Below are 16,310 nucleotides of genomic sequence, written 5' to 3'. Positions count from 1 at the left end.
TGGTAAACTTGCAGACATATTTACCAGAAAAGTAGATTCCCCTTTCTGTTTGAGATTGCTATTTCTCTATATATCTCTCGCTCCCTTTCTTTTTTTTTTTTGTGCCCACTTGAAGATTTTCAGAAATGATGAGAACTGATTCTAGCAATGTGAAGGAACCAAATCCAGAAAAAGCATTTTGAATGAATTCATTGTGAAAGCATGGAAAGGGGTTACTTCATCGACATGTAGTTGCAGTTAACCCACAAATGTTCTCTTTTCCCATAACCAATCCATAAAAGAAACATGTCTGCTTTTGCACAATTTACTCTTTATTTACAAAACACTGAGTTTAATGAGTGATACACAGGATGTTCTCATGTTTTTGACTTCATCAGCCCGAATGAAGTGCAGTACACTGTGATCTCTAAGTTGTAGAAAGAGCCTTGTGTATACACAATACCAACGTAATCAAAAGCAGAAAAATAGTAATTGTACGTTGGTTTCTTCTGGCTTGCAGATGAGAGGCATGATCAGTTTCAGTACAAAAACCTTAAACCGTGCGTTTACTTGCCAGGTCTTGCACATCAGACACCCCCATAGTTTTCATGCTAACTCCTGTTCATATTTACATAATAAACGGTGTGCTTTACTGCAGGTTATTCCAGCACAATGCATGTACTCTATACGCGATTAAAGAAATAGTACAACGTCTGAGGAGGCTTCACTTGTTGGGCACAGTTTATTTAGATTTATACTGTAACCGTGCAGTAAAGTAGATTTGAGTCTCATTCAAGCCCAAGAGTATTCAGTTTAAGAGCCCTTTTAGGCAGTTTAATACTTCATTTTGTGGTGTTATTTAATGGTATATCTCATTACTGTTTTATGATGCTGTAAGCAATACACTCCGTTACTTGTCCTCCAGCTTAGATGTTCTGTTAAGTTAGCATGAATATCACCTCCAAAGGCTCATTAATCCTCTAACTCTGGAAGGGGCCTGCAAATAAATTAAGTTTGATTTTTGTGTTTACTTAAGGCACTGCCTTTAATTAAAGTATTAATTTACTCCACTATAGCCCTTCTCTTGACACGCACTTAATTTTATGAAAGCAGTGTACTGCTTGAGATGAAGAGTACAAATGTAACCCCTCTTGTTTTTACAAATTTGAACAGATTTGGTTAAAATCTGAGCTTATTTATGTCTGTAGTTTAACATGTGACTGTACTCGGTCCACGGCTAAAAACTTTTAACCGTTTCCTGCAACAAAAGTCTGACATAACATTATTCATTGTTGATATTACTGTAAGTGAGGAGTCAAAAGGATGTTGCAGACAGTCTGCGAGGGTTTATCGTGTTAGGTTTCTGACCATGCCAGACCACCCAGCCCACTCCCACTTACGTCCTTCGAATGAACACATTTTCTGTCAGTTTGAGGGGTGCTGTGCAGTCACAATGCAGACGTCTTTGGTCTCCACAAACTGTAAAAAGTTTAGATGAGTCCTTTATGCTTTTGTGTGATGGATCTAAACAGTAGAGGTGCCTAAACTTTTTAGATTTTTAGTATATTAATAGTATATTACTTTCAAAGAACTCAAAAAATGATAAGTCTGAGATGTTTCAGTTTCCCTGTGAGTAGAAAAGCCCTCCTCTAAAGTTTATTGTTCGTACACTTACTTGCACAGTTTGGTCGAGCTAATTGGACCACTTTCCTCATCCTTCTATACATGCACAGGAGGTTAGTAGACTGAATTGTGTCCTATGCATCAATGCAGTGTGGACTGTGTGATGAAATGTTTAGACAGTCTGCCACTTCTAACTTTGTCTGTAGGACGTTATCATGCATGGAAGTAGAGTCAAATTCACGGCATAGATATAGTCTTTCAGTTACTTGATTTGCAATTTTGGCAGATGAATATCAAGATAGTCCTAGAGCAAAGTGACATTCTGGAAGTGCTGTTTACATGTAGTTACATTTAGTCTTAATGAGCTCATTTTGCATCCCAATTTTTGACACGTTTAGCTGTTTGGCCAAAAGTAATAGAAACATATGAATGAATGCAGCTTTATTGGGAATTTGACAGTATTAATACACTCCTACACTTTATTGTTTGTACAAAAAGTTGCTGAAAGATGGAACTTTTGAGCATGTGCAGTGGGCCTAGAGTATGAAGTTCATACACACAGGAGAGATTAACTTCCTAACTACATTATCTGGGTGTTAGTCCAGTTCTGAGAAGATCAATCTTTTTTGGGTTTTTTTCTTTTTCTTTTTTAAATAGCTCTGATTAAAATGAATCCTGTTATGTTGAGTGCTTCATCTGTTTCTCATTTGATCTTTTCTCCTTTGTAGGTGACAGAGATCCAGGACTGGAGTGCAGCCAGCCCTCACAGCGCTGCCTACGTACTTTGGGACAATGGGGCCAAGAACCTGTACAGAGTTGGCTTTGAGGGAATGGTGAGGAAACTTCTAGTGTTCTGTCTCCTACTCGCACAGAGTCTCATAAAAGATCAGCTGTCAGGTGGCTTTTGTGTTTGACCGTCACTGCCAGGCCTTTGTGAGAGCCACGCAGCCAGCATGTGTAAGGCACCATTGTCCAGGCAGCTGGAAGGGGAAGGTATCTACATGATAAAGGCAATCTGTTCTTTCAGCTATTAAAGGAGAGAGAGAGAACACGGAGGTCAACTTTAGAGAAGGGTGACACTCTCTTGGGGCTGCTGTGGGCAAAGCGACACACGCGTCCCAGATGAAAAGCCTCTATTTCATTGGCTGAGACTCCCCTTGTCTTCTTACAAATGTGGCCAATCGGGTTTCTCAGTTGAGTAACAGATTTGTCCTTTGTTATTCTAATAGGTTGAAAGAAGTGGAGATGGCATCTGCCTCTTCAGTAAAACATGGATTAGACCCCCCATCTTGACTGCTTCATTTTAGTTTTAGTTTTCATTTAGACTGTAGACGGATACAAAAAGATTGTAACTTAGTGAGCGATCCAAATGGGGCATAAGGGGCCATGATCTTTCTTGTTTATTAATGTCTGCTTACTAGTCAAAGTTAATCAAATCAAAGGCTCCCTGTTGGCTGGATACAGCACAGTTGACAGGAGTTAATTTGTTGATACTTGTTGCAGTCAGTACTTCGGTTCCATTAGTTCAGAGGAATGTTTGCTCCACCTTATAATCATCTCTGCCCTCCAACTCTGCCACAAAGGCTTCACATCTGAGTCATCACAGATGTTTACCCCCGGTACATTATATCCTTGCCCTGCCATATCCTAAGGGCAGTGATATTGTTAGTGTATGCAACACTTGAGCCACTGCAGCTCGATTGTATAATACCTCAATCTGATTATTCATGAACATGCCTCTCCAATGGAATTACCTGTGATTATCTAATAATTTCTCTTCTTTTTTTCCAATTCCTCTCAGTCGGACCTAAAATGTGTCCAGGACGCCAAAGGAGGCTCGTTTTACAGAGACCACTGTCCGGTTTTAGGTAAGTAAGCCTGTGATGTGTTTCTATCGTCATTATTGCACCAATTCTTTCACCTCTTGTTCTGGTGCAGTGAATTCAAGGACATTAGGAGAGTTTTACTTGTAGTTAAACGCGTTTGGCCACTAGATGTCAGCCTTTTACAGTCAACTGGCTACAAAACATGGGACACACTCAGGTCACGCAGTTTCAGTGTTCCAGTAATTCCAGGGATAAATTCTCCCTGGTTTTAACACTGCAGTGAAATATCCTCTAGAAGTTTAACAGTGTTTTTATTAGTGATGGAAGCAATTTTGATATATATTCAGTGTACAGTTGTCATCCAGTGGATACATTTCCTTTGCTGAAACTCTGCACTTCTGTTTAAAGCCATTTGTAGACTTTAAAACTTGCTGCATAAAATGTGTTATTAATGAAGTTATTTTATTGATAGATTCAATCTAACCTTTATCTCCCAGGTGAGCAGAATGGTAACAGAAACCCTGGAGGTCTTCAGATTGGAGACCTGGTCAACATTGATCTCGATCTGGAGATTGTTCAGTCCCTTCAGCATGGCCATGGAGGATGGACAGACGGCATGTTTGAGACACTCACTACCACAGGCACGGTGTGTGGAATCGATGAAGATCACGACATTGTGGTTCAGTACCCCAGTGGGAACAGGCAAGTACCTTTTTCAGACGGATTCAGGTTTACAAGCTCTTAATGAGTTAGACTAATAAAGCTGCGGCATATCATCACCATATTTCTCATTAGTTTTATGGAACCACTCTTCCTGCACATCTTTCCGAAGTTATAAAAAAAAAAAAAACCTCTCGGGACTTCTTCAGTAGACGATCAAACTTTGGTTTGTTACACGTTCAAATAATTAGATGTAATTATTTTTTAAAGAATTGTAAAAAATCCAACTAATTATGTCGCTTTATTTCAGCACTTTAATTGCTAATATTCTCTCCGGCTCTGGTAGTCATAAATATATTTTCACAACACTGACACTGATTGTGAAAAAAAGTCCTGATTAAGTTCTTTTTGGCCCCGAACCGGGTCCTTTAATCTTGGATAATTGCTTCATTGAGGCTCAATCCAATACTTAACAAAGCTGCATTTTCACCAGCTTAATGAAGGTATCATTCAAAGCTGTTTGATTTGTGAACTTAAATTATTGATATGCCATGACTGAAAAAAGAATGTGACTCTTGAAACTTATGTGTCGTGATTTGCTTGAGAGGTTGTACTCACCTGCACTTCTGCACAAAAGGACTTCAACCGGTTTTTGTGCAGTGGCGTTATCAAGTAATGTTCGTTAAAGCTCATTAATAATCCTTTTATAGTACAGACAACAGGTGACACTGAGCACACAAATTGTTCACTGCTGAATTAATAACAGGTTTATTTTTTTTATCATAGTTAGTAAAAACTGCCCTGATTCGGATAATCCATCCGGGATATCTTTATCATAGGTCCTTTGTGTAGATCTACTTTATCGTGCTCCAAATTTTAACTCTTGTCGGCTGACTCTTTCTGAACTGTGAGTGAAAACCTGTGTTTCCTGGTTCCAACACTTTCTGTAATCCTCAGGTGGACGTTTAACCCGGCAGTGCTGACGAAGGCCAATGTCGTTCGCAGCGGGGAAGTCGCAGCCGGGGCAGAGGGAGGAAGTTCTCAGTTCCACGTCGGAGACCTGGTCCAGATCTGCTATGACATCGACCGCATCAAACTGTTACAAAGGGGCCACGGAGAGTGGGCTGAGGCAATGCTGCCTGTGAGTTTAAAAAAATGACTGATATGTGAAATTTTGATGAACCGCTTTCCCATGTAGCCAGAATTTAGATTATATAACTCAAAATTGGAAACCGTTATGCCCTGTCCTTTGTATATTGTCTGTGTGGATGATGAACAGCCTCGCTAGAAGAAGGGAGTCTTTCTCAAATACCCATCGTCTTACATGTGTCCTCTGAAGACTGAGAGCACACATTACATTTAAAATACTTTTTTTTTTTATTTACAGTGAGAACAGTCACTTTGTTGAACAGGAGTATGCTTAAGTTTATCTTTTCCTTTCACCTCTACTTTTGTAGCTGTTTGTCATGGTCACTCTACAGCTGTACTCCCCCACTAAAGGATTGTTACATAGCCCAAAAGCAACAACCCTTCCTCTACTAATGAGTTTGTGATACCATTTATAAACAGACGCTGGGCAAGGTAGGCCGTGTGCAGCAGATTTACTCTGACAGTGACCTGAAGGTCGAGGTTTGTGGGACTTCTTGGACGTACAATCCTGCTGCTGTCACTAAGATCGCCCCCTCTGGCTCTGCTGTCAGCAATGCCTCTGGAGGTATGTGTAAATATGCATGACTGATGGCAATAAAGGATAATTTAAGCCTTTATCTTCACTGCTCCCTTTAGTTTTGGACCCACACACAATAATCTCCTTTTCCCCAGAGCGTCTGTCTCAGTTATTGAAGAAACTGTTTGAGACACAAGAGTCCGGAGACATCAACGAGGAGCTGGTCAAGGCTGCAGCCAATGGAGACCTGACCAAAGTGGAGGACATTCTTAAGAGACCTGATGTGGATGTAAGTGCTCCAACATTTGTTCCAGTACATTTATTAATCAGCTAATGAAGTTGATGTGTGATCAAGACCAAATTCTTTTATCATTAAGCATACAGATTATTTTATCATTAAGCATACATAAATACATAAACGGATTAGATCAGAGTACACAGTACTTGTATAAGTGGAGCTGAAATACTCCGGGCTCTGCTTTCTATTGAATTGGGTGAGTCTCCCAGGATAGTTCTCTAAGATCATCCCACCCATGCACCTCTCTCAGTCTGAAAAATATATAAGCCGGGCCCAGAGGAGGCACCACAGAGCTCTGGTGTGTACTGCAGCAAAGACCCTGATTCAATCTTGGTTTCGAGTGGAGACCCAAAAATTCCCTGTTGTTGTAGATTATGACTTGATGCAGGCCACAGGACAGAAACTGATGCCTCCCACAGGTTTTTTTTTTTTTAGATCATTACGTCAAGTCTGCAATACAGCCTTCAGTCAGAAGAAGAGTGAGTGAAAGAATATGCGTGTGTCATTAGTGAATGTTGGCCAGATGCCCTGTTGCCTTTCAGTGGAATTATTTGCTTAAAGCTGAGCACACTGTGCCTGGCCAAGTGATCTGGCTGCCAGGACAAGAGTCGTCTTGAGACTCCCAAAGGAGTTTACATTAATATTTATATTCTCAGTTTTTGCAGTGCTGCAGTTGGTGATAAAAGATGCACGCCCAGCAGTGTACTCACATCTACACATGCTAACACACCCTCACAAATCACTTTTTTTTTTCTTCCTCTAAGCATATATATTTATAAATAGATATCAAAACGTGATATTGACATGTATCCGTGTTCTCTGTGGCTTTGATGTGTTTGCAGGTGAATGGACAGTGTGCTGGACATACTGCTATGCAGGCAGCCAGTCAGAACGGTCACGTGGATGTCCTAAAGCTTCTGCTTAAACACAATGTTGATTTAGAGGCTGAGGTTGGTATGATTTAGATGCAGAATCCTTGGCCCTCATCTGTATACTAGATTGTGTAGCAAGTATAAATCCACTCACAGGTTGAATCCAGTTATCATTTGCTGTGTTGCTGTATGCAGGACAAAGATGGAGACCGGGCAGTGCACCATGCAGCTTTTGGTGATGAGGGCTCTGTCATTGAGGTGCTGCAGAGGGGTGGTGCTGACTTGAATGCCAGAAATAAGCGAAGGCAGACTCCTTTGCACATAGCCGTCAACAAGGGTCATTTACAGGTGGTTAAAACCCTGTTGGACTTCGGCTGCCACCCCAGCCTTCAGGTATTTGTCACTTTAATTTATTTACCCCTTTTAAAATCCCAGAGAAGCACGTTTTGCCGCTTCTATGAGTTGAGTGGTGATTATAGACATGGTTTGTATTGATGAGTTAAAGGATAGTAAATAACACAAGATTTGCCTTTTTAGGATTCAGAGGGTGACACACCTCTGCACGATGCCATTAGCAAGAAGAGAGATGACATGTTGTCAGTGCTGCTGGAGGCTGGTGCAGACGTCACCATCACAAACAATAATGGCTTCAATGCTTTACACCATGCTGCCCTGCGAGGAAACCCTAGGTAAGTGACACTTTGCTGCCGCTGTTAGCTGTCACGCCTGTTTGGTTTCTACAAGTAATGAGGACATGTTTAACTGAAGTCGGCCAGCAGTATCATCGGTATCTCATCAAATGCTGGTGTAAAGCTCTCAATAAAGCCTAATTTAGTCATCGAATCTTGAAATTTACCTCACCTTACCTACCTCAGCCTACCTGTATGTTTCTCCTGTCCATACATTAAATTATTTTATGATTGGTAAAACAAGATTCATGGAAGGTTTATGGTTCCATTTAGAAAGATTTGGCCTTGATGCACAAAATGTGGGTGTTTACTACCCATAGTAAAGAAAAAAAACACTCAATATGCCATTAACAATGAGTTTTTGATATCCTTTTGATACCCATTATTGCACAGAACTGAAATTAAGCTAAGTTGAAAATTCAAGCTATATCAAAACGACCACTAGGTTTAAATCTGCTTCTTAGAGGACCAAGACCTTGGCAGAATCCCTAATCTCTTACTTAATCGTCCTCTTTTAGAGTGGAAGATGTGGATTCACCACTAACAAGGTCTAAACTAGGAGACAGTCTAGGCTCGGTAGAGATGTAAGCAAGAGTTTGATTAACTGGCAAAAGACCTCCGTGAGGCTTTGTTGTTTGTGCTGTAAAATCCATTTTGAGTCTTGGGTTATGTTTTTTGTTGCATCTTCCAAACAACACAGTCTTTTGTGAATCAGATGTCTTAAATGAACAAACTTGATGCAAATATTTGACTGTTTCACTTAGTTTTTAGAGTCAATCCATCAAAAGTGAGATGAACTTACTTATGAATACTTTCAGTTTGGATTTGCATCGATCAAAGTTTCCAGCAGCTTTTGAAGTTCATTTGCTTTCACCTTCACTGTGGGTTGTGAAGGACTTTAGACTGTGTACACATGACTCATTTTGGGCTACAGCCATTCCTGTTGAGTAGTTTGCTGTTCCACTCCCAACAATGAGCATTTAAAAGATGACTGTCAGCTTTAAGGTTGGCTATCCAGCATCTTTTAACTCGATGGGTGTCAAAGTCATGTGACCAGGGTGAAACACTGATGCATCTTCTGAAAAGAGGTTACTGCACCTTAATGTGTTCAGTGCTTGGTGTGTTCATGCGTTTCCCCCCTCTGGGATGAGGACAATTGGAGTTAAGGTCAGGGGGCTCTGAATCTCCTTCCACAAGCCAGGGCAGACCAAGCCCTCCACCCCAGATATTTATATCTGTGCTGCTTTATATTTTTTCTGCTATTTTTAATGCAAACCGCTTTGCAGGTCGCTCATCAAAAGCAGAGGATTGTTTGTTGTATAGTACAATTGTATAGTATCAATTAGTGGAAGCCAACTTGGATATGAAGAATAAGTAAATAGATACATAAAATGTGCTTGCCAGGGTTGAGCTCACTTCCTAAATGACACTCAAAAAACCTAATAAAAAAATTTAAAAAAAAAGGATCTGTATGGTCTGCAGTCCCTGGCTGGACTTTGGAATCTGAAAGAAGATATTACAAGGCTATTGCACAGCTTTTAAACTGAATGAATCAAAGTAAACTGAAGGTCAGCTGAAGTTATTGAAGAGTTAATTATATACTTTATAGATATGTAAAAGCAATTTGTGCATGTTTTGTATGTGTAAACCTGGTTTCACAGTGTACAGTAGAGAGCTGGTCTTCTGTAGGACTCGTTGATTTACAGGCAAAAAATGCTTGAGTTCAGCATTTTCTGTATTAGGGCCCCTGTTCTGTTGTGTGTGCATTTCCTGCCTCAGTCCACACTGTCCCCTTGCTTTCTGAGAAACAAAGATGTATGTCACCATCTCCAGTCTGCCCATTTACTTTTATTTCACGCTTGAGCTCCTGCAGTATCAGGGAGGGAGTCCTCAAGTCCTAAAGCTCTCAAAAATCCCTCCCTAGGTTCAAGTGAAAGTACCTCGCCCGGTGTGTTTAGTGCAGAGGCAGTTGTTTCGATTGAGTGCTTCGAAGAATTCCTAACATTGGATCATATTTCTAAGATGTACCCTTGATGACTGTCGATAAGAAGTGCTTAGATTTGGAAGCATGACAAAGGGCTCCATATTGTGAATATCCCATGAACCCCATCAGGGTCATAAGTACGGTAACTGTTTAAGTTGGATCTTTGTTTATTTTTAGTGCGCATTGTTCTGGTGTATATGGTCTAAATAAAAATCTAAAATGTTATTTGTCAGTACTACTCTTCCAGCTCCGCTCCTACAGAACAGAAAAAAGCTACCTTCCCCCGTGTGTTCTTCTAACTAATGAAAATTATCAACATGGTGTATGGGTTCAAGTGAGAATTCGTCAGAGTCCCTGGTGGGTGTGTAATGTGCCTGGGTGTTTTTAAGAGCGTGGGCTGGTCTTACAGCAGTGGAAACTAGATTGAGGAAGATGCATAGGAGGAACCCTGTGGGTGACGAATGAATCTTTCAACTTGCAGTCCCAGATACTGAGAGAAATCAACTCTACCCACAGGGGAATGGCATAATCTGTAGAGTATTACAAGTTTAACTTGCTCATTATTTATATTCACACAGCTACAGTGTACAAATGCATTTTTCCATAAACCAAGCCTTGTTGTTAAGTTTCACCATTGCTGGTAAGCTGAAACTGCTGATATGACCTACAGTAACATGTCCGAGAAGGGATTTTCTTGGAGATCCACCTTGTGTGTTCTTCTTGTGTGTTTACCATAGCCTCGGCCTGCAAGGGGAGTCTGGCTCATCTCTGTGTCTTTCGTCCGGCTTGCTAGAAGCCAGTAGCTGCTACAGTACTGTAAACAATACGATTAATAGCCCATGACTCATAAATGTGCTCTAAACAAGGCCTACAGTGGCTGTCTCTACGCTTTTACGTGTCACCTCCTTGTAATATTTGCCCTCCTCCCTTTCCCATGTAGTTCTTAGCTTTCTTTTAATATGGCTTCAGACGGGCGAACCCCATATAGTAATTGCCCCACATGAGGAGATGGAGAGATCTGCAAGTATTCACACTGTGCTGCTGACAAGTATTCCCAATATAATGACAGTACTAATGGGCAGCAGCATAATGGCAAAATTGTAATGGAGATCATAGGTAGAAAGAAAGTTGTGCTGCAGGCCTATGGAGATCATGATTGGTGATTTGTTTAGCATTTCTTGAGGTTTGTCAAAATGTTCTTCATGGATGGCTTTGATTTAATGATTTAATAAACTAAAGCTTGTTACAGGGCACGAAAGATGGTCCTGAAAAATACTTAGGCTAGTGATGGATGTTCTTATGTTAAAACCACATTCAAAAACCCGTTTGAGAACATTCACAAATCACAATGTTTTTTTGTGATTATGTTGTATATTTTACATTTTCAAGTTTTAACACTGTTACGTGGCACATTAAGAAAAGCAAAGGGGCTGAAGATCGTTGAAAAGAAAGGTTTGATTTGCCTGCTTTCCTCCAACAGCGACGCAAGAAAGCAGTTTGAAATTGTCACTTTCTGTGATTTGTTCAGTCAGCTTCTGTCTTACAAAGCACCTGCATCTCATCTACCCCAGCTTGTCTGGCATGACTAAAGGAGGCTTTATGGGAGGGAGGCCAGGGAGTTTTAGTTTGTTTGTATATATTTTGTATTTGCAGGATTTTCCCCTTTTTGTTCCTGCGCTGTTCTTTTTAGTTTTTCCTTCTCATGAGCTGTTTACATTGCGTTTGATTTGTACAACCGCTGAGACACATCAGCTATCTTATTTTATGTTTTGTCCTTAGTATATTTCCACCCACTGTGTAATTAACTGCTGACAAACAGTGACAGTCCATTTTAAAAGTGTTGTAGCAGGACAGCTGTACATTCTCACACGGACATGTGAGTGCTGTACTTCTGAAATAGCACCCTCTGCATGTCTGCCCCTTGCTGCTTTTGAAACAGCTGTTGATGGTCTGGTCAGAATATCAATCCCTCAACGGACAGTAAGGCAACACTCAGTCACGAAAGGGGACCAGACAACAGTTTAGAAGCTGGGACTGGAGTCTTTATTAGTCAAAAATGAGAGACAGGTTCATCATTGCATATGACAGACAGTGAACATCTCAGATGTTGTTGATGGAGGGAAAGTCGTACGCCACTCCTCGTCGATAAATGGCCTGTTGTTCATGTTGTTGAAGACATCACAGTAAAACTGGTACTCCTGTAGTCATCAAAGCATAGCTACAGCTGGTTGAAGGGGACCAAATCCATTCAAGAGGTGATTTGGTTCCATTTTACCAGCTTTAGCAAAGCATTGTGGAATCATAGTTGAACACAAAGGCTGCTGATGTGAACTGAGTCAAAATGTATCCCATCAAAGGTCAACCCTGGAATGACATGCATTTCAATACCTTTTTAGAAATGAATAAGTGGCCCATCAAAAAGGCCCACCCACTACTTGGAATGGACAGTGCTTCCTTTGTTTATTTGTTTTTGTATTATTCTTTACATGGTCTGTTCATCTTCATCCACCAGTGTTTGACACTCGGGTCTATTTAGCACCTACTCGCCATTTACCGCCACATCATCAACACACAGCCACAGTTGATCAACCTTAGCTAAGATCCTCCTTTGCTGCCTCCCAGGCAGTCTATTTATCCTCCTCGCTATCTTTTCAAGTTTTATGCTTGGCCCTCTCAGAGAGTGAGAAAAATTGTTCCCTGAGAAAAGGATCATAATAATCTGTGGCAGTGCACTTGAGTCAAATGTCCTGGAGTCATGAAGCAATTACAGACTCTGACAGATGGGCCCTGCTGCAAGCAAGCTGCCGCTCTGGTCGCAGAGATGGCCAACAGACAAATGCAGTGGCATAACTACATACACAAGCTCTCTCACTCATGCTCCTACAGCAGCACTCGGGGGGGTGTCAAGTCACAACATTAATTTAAACCAGTCTTTTAAGTCCTTGGGACTGATTTGCAGTGTAGGATACTGTTTGAACAGTGACTAAGGGTGTATTTTGTTATGTCAGTCTCAACCCTCTACTGTTGTAAAGTACTTTAAAAAATTCTTCTAAAAGTCATCACTATTCTTATATAAACGCAGTCACATCTGAAGATCAGTAGCATCCAGATAGAGAAATGAGATAAAGCTCTTCTGTATATGATCAAACCAAACTATGGTGGCTGTTGTCAAGTCAATATTTTAGAGATGATCGTTTACATCAAACAGCATTCTGCGAATTTGAACTAACTGTACATTTATTTTAGTTTTTTTTCATTCAGATTCATTGCTACAGTATGTTAAAATGCAACAAAACCCTTTGCACCTGTGCTTTTCAAAAAGTTGCCCCGCTACTCTGATCTTTGCATTGAGATAGAGCTAAGTGGTGTGTATTTGGCCTTTGTTCAACTGTTATTTGTTCGTATTCATTATTAGGATTGTTCTTTTGATGCTGTTTTTTTTAGGGATCTGTGAAACCCAGTCAGCTGTTATGATTATTGACTTTTTCTGCCAAGGCACGGGTTAGGTGGCCAGTGACAGCTGAGGGATATACACCACTGCTTGTAGACAGGATGGAGGTCAGCATAAGGCCAGCTTGACATGGCACACCAGAGGCAGGTCTATTTGTAACATACACATGCACATTCATGCTTCCTTCAGTCACTCAGAGTCAGGTGGCCAGGCTACTCACCTCATCTAAGGGCCATAACAGGGCAAAAGCAAAGGGGAACGACAAGCACTTAGCATTTGATAATGTCAGCATCTGCTGTGTTTGTCACTCAGCCAGCAGGTCATTGCTATTGATGGCCTGGACGAAACATGCAGAGCAGGGCACACAGACCCACATACTTCTGAAATCTTGGCAGAAAACTTTGAGATGGACATATAATCAAGCAAATGGGCACAGAAGGGGCTATAAACTGTAAAAGCAGAAGTCTGAGAAAGGCAGTGTCTTTACAATGCTATTTTCAGATTAAAAGTGTTTTTTTTTTTCCTTTTGTTTTACATCTGGAGTCATGTGACATTCTCTTATTAGCTTGATTTTCTTTTTTAAAATCTCAGTTTATATCTTATAAACGAATGCGTTTCCATTAGACACAACCAGCAGTTTCAGAGTGTGGTACAGATTGTGCGTTTTGGAATAAGATTTTTCCTTTGGAGAGTTTTGCCAAGATGTCATCTCTTATGTCATCAAACATGTCTTCATTAAAGCAAAGGCTAGATAAAGAACATCAGGAATGAAGTTATTGGATTCAGTTGTTTATGAATTAAACGTATTCAGTTTTCAGTAAACTTAACAAAAAGAAATCAAGATTGATTATCTCAGCTTTGATGTGTTTTTTTGATCTAGAGAAAAAGAATAAATCAGCCTTACACATGGCATACTTTTTTGTCAGAGTGAAAGGCCTTGTATGTCATTAGGGTGAGCTTTCATGCTACAGTAACCTACATAAACTTCTAACATTTTTATTCTCTTTGCAAATAGTGATTGTGTCTGGTGAATCTGGTCTCTCACTTTCATAGAGCAGAAATCACAATTGCAAATACGTTCTGTGTTGCTAAGCCACTGATTAGCCTATTTGTTTGTTAGAGTTATTGAAATTCTTGTAATGATTATTTGCTTCACGCATTAACTGAGGTTTTTTGTTTCATGTTAATTATTTTCCCGCGTGGGCTTTTTCATGCTGGAGACAAAATGCACTTGGAAAGGTTGCCTTTCTCAGAGCATCTGCAAAAAAAAAAAAAAAAAAAAGGGTTTGTGGAGGGGATGTAAAACTGTGCACAAATCAGTATATGCCTTGTCTATGATCCAGGCGCAGGCTAGAGAAGGGGTCAGAGTAGGTGAAAGTGTTAGATATGAATAGCTCCCATGCAAACTACTGCCCACCTCCCCCCCTCGCTTCATTTCTCTCTGTGCCTCTGTCCATATTCTGTTGCTTTTATTTGTTTGAAGCAGTCGACAATTGGAATCAGCTGACAGGCCAGAGCTGACCCTGATCCTGCATTGTCACTTTTTTGATGGTCTAATCTGGCTGCCATGCAGTCCAGCAAAGCATTTGGCAAGCATAGCAAACGTGAACAATGAGAGCAGGACTCAGAAAGGGAGGGGAGCATGGGGCAGCCGGGTTGATGTGGGGTGGGGGTGTGGATAAGGGCACGGGCATTAAGGTAGGGCAGTCACAGTTTAACACACAAGATTGTTAACACGGGAGCCATATGATACGGCATTAGCAGCATCAGTACCTCTTTACTCTGCCTCAACAACATATTACCGCTCGTTCAGTTATCTTTTTTTTTTTCTTTTAAATTTTTTTTCAAAAAAGCTAGCCGAAATGTTAGTTTTTTTGTCTAAGTCACCTTTCTTTCGTTCTCCCTTAAGCCATGTGGAGGAACTGGAAAAGATTATGGTATTAATGGTCAGGAGCAGCTCTTGCATACCACTCTCTGCTCACTGAGGTTGGTGCTAAGTTGCAGCTGGCTGAATGTCAAGAGCTGTAATGCAGCAAAATCACCCAATAATGAAAGAAGGCCCTGTTCGTATGGCAATGTCACAAGGCGACTCCCCGTAGATGTAGGTGGTTTAAATTGTTGGCTCAGGCCATTTAGCTGTCAAAACAGCCTAAAACATCATCATGACCGTTTTGTGCTAACTTAAGTAATTGTCCAATGAATTGTTGCCGTATCTTGGATGAGAGATTTTTATTGGCCATGTCAGCTAGTTTGAGAAAGCAGTAAGTTCCCTACAGCGATCACTGCTGCAGTGAGACTGCCCAGAGACAGTATAGCTAATGTATGAGCTATGCCTCTCACACTTATTCTCTTTTTCTTCCTCTATCCCTCACCTTTACCTTGCTTGCTGTTTTTTTTTGCTTTACCGTGATAAACAGGCATATATGAACAAACTGAAAAGCACAAACATATCCTCAGACAGCGCTGCCAAACATTGTGATTTCAGATCGAGGACTTGAACCTCACCAGGAATACATACTTCTTTACATTCCATAGCTATCATATGTTCATATGGGTACATAAAGAAGTATGTACACCAAGGAGGTAATCTTAGTTATAAAGTGTTCTCACCTTTTGCCAAGGTCAGGAAGTTATGAGCAGAACATTTTTCCTCACCGTTCTCTCTCCCAAGTATGGTAGTCTGCACTGTAAGGTGACTTTGAGTGTAAATTCAGTTCAACACTCAAGGCTTTTCTTTGGTTGCCATGTATGGCTGAAGAGCCAGTCCCCCCGCCCCTGAACATAACAGAAACTTTGCAGTCCATACCATAGTCGACTGTCCCAGTGACCCCCACTGTCCTCCAGGCAAGTGGGACAAACCAGATCCTTGGGGGGGGAGGAATACAGCTCCCTTCTTTAGAATGAGCTCTTTTTCTCTTTCCAGGAAAAATGATGAAGTTGATGATTAAGAGGTTGAAAAAATAGCAGCAGAAAAGGGAAGACTTTTCTCCATGATTATTTAAGAGTCCATCTTGGAAGGTGCCTGTGGTCTTGTGTGATGATCATTTGCTGCCTCCTGGCAGCAGTGGTTCACCTATAAGCTGAGGGGTCCTGCTGACATACTAAATATGTTCACTTCTCTCCGCCCACTTGTGTTTGAATCTGGCTTCTTCAACTTAACTTTGTAATATTTTCTGCCCACTGTCCGTATCCTCTCTCTTGTTCTGACTCTCACTAGCAGCAGTATGTACCTATCTCATGCCTGTCCATTGTCTCGTGTGCC

The 16,310-nt window shown here is 40.8% G+C and overlaps 1 protein-coding gene across 4 annotated transcripts in view; it reads left to right on the top strand.

Moving 5' to 3' along the window:
* Positions 1-16,310, top strand: part of mib1 (MIB E3 ubiquitin protein ligase 1) — a 47,884-nt gene that overhangs the window by 4,909 nt on the left and 26,665 nt on the right. For all 4 annotated transcript variants that reach the window (XM_072364557.1, XM_072364556.1, XM_072364555.1 and 1 more), the window contains exons 4-12: positions 2,331-2,435; positions 3,404-3,470; positions 3,926-4,130; positions 5,046-5,229; positions 5,658-5,802; positions 5,910-6,043; positions 6,895-7,002; positions 7,120-7,317; positions 7,462-7,613. In XM_072364557.1, the coding sequence (XP_072220658.1) occupies positions 2,331-2,435; positions 3,404-3,470; positions 3,926-4,130; positions 5,046-5,229; positions 5,658-5,802; positions 5,910-6,043; positions 6,895-7,002; positions 7,120-7,317; positions 7,462-7,613 (1,298 nt within the window). The remainder of the gene's footprint in view (positions 1-2,330; positions 2,436-3,403; positions 3,471-3,925; positions 4,131-5,045; positions 5,230-5,657; positions 5,803-5,909; positions 6,044-6,894; positions 7,003-7,119; positions 7,318-7,461; positions 7,614-16,310) is intronic.

The sequence above is a fragment of the Leuresthes tenuis genome, unplaced genomic scaffold (assembly GCF_036924035.1).
Source record: "Leuresthes tenuis unplaced genomic scaffold, fLeuTen1.0.hap1 SCAF_14, whole genome shotgun sequence".
Classification (NCBI taxonomy): domain Eukaryota; kingdom Metazoa; phylum Chordata; class Actinopteri; order Atheriniformes; family Atherinopsidae; genus Leuresthes; species Leuresthes tenuis.
Note: the sequence above shows the minus strand (reverse complement) of the source record. Positions and strands in the feature narration are given on the sequence as shown.